The sequence below is a fragment of the Galendromus occidentalis genome, unplaced genomic scaffold (genome assembly GCF_000255335.2).
Source record: "Galendromus occidentalis unplaced genomic scaffold, Mocc_1.1 scf7180000077422, whole genome shotgun sequence".
In the NCBI taxonomy this organism is placed as follows: Eukaryota; Metazoa; Arthropoda; class Arachnida; order Mesostigmata; family Phytoseiidae; genus Galendromus; species Galendromus occidentalis.
Window position 1 is genome coordinate 1337 of NW_003805410.1, and position 2576 is coordinate 3912.

The following is a 2576-nucleotide window of genomic DNA, read 5'->3' on the forward strand; positions in this document are numbered from 1 at the left end:
CTTGGCCGCCAGAATGACAAACGAGATCTCCGAGTGGATTGATCTCAGGATCGACGCCATATACATGTTTTGCGACAATCCCGAGCGGTGGAAACTCCTTGTAGCCAATAGGATCATGAAGATTCATGAGCTGGTGGGCGAGGCCAAATGGCATTATGTCCGCTCGCCCGGAAATCCGGCGGACATTCTGTCTAGGGGCGCCGATGTCTCTAAAACTCCAACTTCTGACCTGTGGTTCCACGGGCCACAGTGGCTACGGCTCAACGACGCCGACTTGAAAACGAAATTGAAACACGAGCTCTCATTCCTCGACCGAACCGCCCTCGCCAGTCGACCGGAAATCCAACACGAGCAAAAAAAAGCGTAACCTCTTTTCTCGTCGCACATTCGGGGAATGGCATCGAGAAAACGAAAATATTCTTCGAAGACAGTTTCTCCTGTTGGCTCAAGGCGATTCGTTTTCGGGCTTTCATGCTGCGTCTCAGAACAAAAGCCCAATCGGCGAAATCGAGGATACAGATGAAAAGTCGTTGCACGGCCAGGCCGAAGACACAAATGGATTTGATCGGCCCGGGTGAGATGATCAGGGCTAGGCTGGAGTTAGTCGAATTCATCGAGAAATCGTATTACCAGATAGAAGTGGATCCCGCGTGCGCTGAGGTCAAACCCAAAAATCCTCTCTCCCAATACAGCCACTTCATAAATGAGGAGGGACTACTGTGTTCGAGATCACGCTTACAACGCTCAACCGAATTCTCAGAAGCACAAAAAAACATTATACTACCCGCCGATTGCAACCTTTCCAAACTCATCATTCGATACATCCACCAAAGAAAATGTTTTCATTTCGGGGGAGTCGCAGCAGCACTCCACATTCTAAGGGAGGAGTTCCTAATTAAACATGCGAGAAAGCTTAGGAGACAAGTAATCTCCACATGCGCAACTTGCAAATTATGCAGCTGCCAGGCAGCCTCCCTCCCCACCGCCCAATTACCAGCCTTTCGATTGGAGACAACGCCGGCGTGACCCGAGCTGTGAACCTGCAGCTGACAACCGACATGTCCACAGTGGAGGTCTTGGGTGCGTTACAGAAAGTCAAGCGCTACCCATCCGTCACTACAATCACTTCAGACAACGGTCTCTCGTTCCATAGAGCAGCGAAAGAGCTTAAGGTGCTGTACGGTCATATCTGGCAGACTGGCAGACTCCTTCATCAAATGGGAATTTAGCACCCCCAATGCACCGTGGTTTGGCGGGTTCTATGACCCCTGAGAAAAGTTCTCGGCTCAGCAGCTCCACATTCCCGAGACCTGGAAGTCATCCTAAGTAACATCGAGGCGATGATAAACATGCGACCAATCACCACCGTAGCTGCGGAGGTTGATCAGATCGAAGCTTTGAGCCCGGCGGACTCACTCTACGGCTACAAGAGTAAAACTTTCTTCCCGGAACACACACTCAAAGCGTCGAAAAGAATCGACGCAGACAAAATTACCTTCTCCAGGAGATGGGTCTATCAACAGAAAGTCCTGAACAACTTCTGGAAATGGTTCCATAAAGAGTACCTCAGATACCTGCGTTCTGCCCACTCCAGGAAACCTCCACCGACCAGACCGCTGAGAGTCGGAGACATCTGTCTATCAGAAGATCACAATCCGAGCCGAGCCTACTGGCCACTTTGCAGGGTCGTAGCCCTCAAAGGAGATGCGAAACCGGAGCACGCAAGATCATGCACGATCAAGACAGCAACAGGCCAGATCCTCGATCGGCCCAAACGAAATTTATATCCCATTGAGAGCCCGAAGCCCAACTAAGCAACGAAAGTCGCCCAGACACCAATTCTGTCCATGTTGCTTCCGAGTGGATCATCATCATCATCACGGACAGTCCTCGACTCAGGCAACCAGCGTAGGGAGACGGAAAAGTACGGATATGAATCAGTTATTTATTCATTCATACGAGACTCAGATTCTCAAATTGGACAGCTCATGGTGAGGCGAACACACCTTACTGACTGATTGATAACACAAGGTTTGAACGTGTCGAGATCTGGTGGAGAGCGCTGCGCAAGAATATTGCCTGGAGAATCCCGGTTTGAACGGGAATCTTCTGGAGATGGTATATTGGGACGACCGCCACGGGAAAACTGAATGAGTACTGGGGATTCGAACCCCTGAACAAGACTTCACGAGGAGCCCTGATGCCACCTCGTGATCGTGATTCTCGATGATGATTGATTGTCTCTTTTCTCCGCCGCTGTCGCCACTGTGGCAACCACAGTGTTTTCAACCGGAGGGCCCCCGAATGACGCGGACGAAATGACGCGACGAAAATGCAGCGACGAAAATGACGCGAGCCGAAAATGACGCGGGCAAAAATGACGCGGGTAAAATGACGCGAACCCAAAATGACGCGGGGGAAAATGACGCAGACCCAAGATGACGCGGAATAGCCGGAGCGCAGGAACAGCTGAGACAGGCGAGCGAAGCGAGCATACGAGGAAGCGATTCGATAACGCATCGGAAGCTACTGTTCCTGCAGATATGACGTGGGGTTGCTGGACTGCGGTACTTCTG

General features: G+C 51.1%; 1 protein-coding gene across 1 annotated transcript; it reads left to right on the forward strand.

The window, feature by feature from the left end:
• Nucleotides 1–1058: 1058 nt before the first annotated feature.
• Nucleotides 1059–1814, forward strand: LOC108864161 (uncharacterized). Its single transcript, XM_018639219.2, has 2 exons — nt 1059–1182; nt 1294–1814. Exons 1-2 carry the CDS (start codon nt 1059–1061, stop codon nt 1812–1814), a joined length of 645 nt encoding a protein of 214 aa, XP_018494735.2.
• Nucleotides 1815–2576: the final 762 nt, after the last annotated feature.

Excerpts from the sequence above, each read along its gene's own strand:
- LOC108864161 (XM_018639219.2), top strand. The coding sequence starts at position 1,059 with ATGTCCACAGTGGAGGTCTTGGGTGCGTTACAGAAAGTCAAGCGCTAC. Across the intron at positions 1,183-1,293 it reads AGAGCTTAAGGTGCTGTACG|CTCCACATTCCCGAGACCTG; the intron begins GTCATATCTGGC and ends TCGGCTCAGCAG.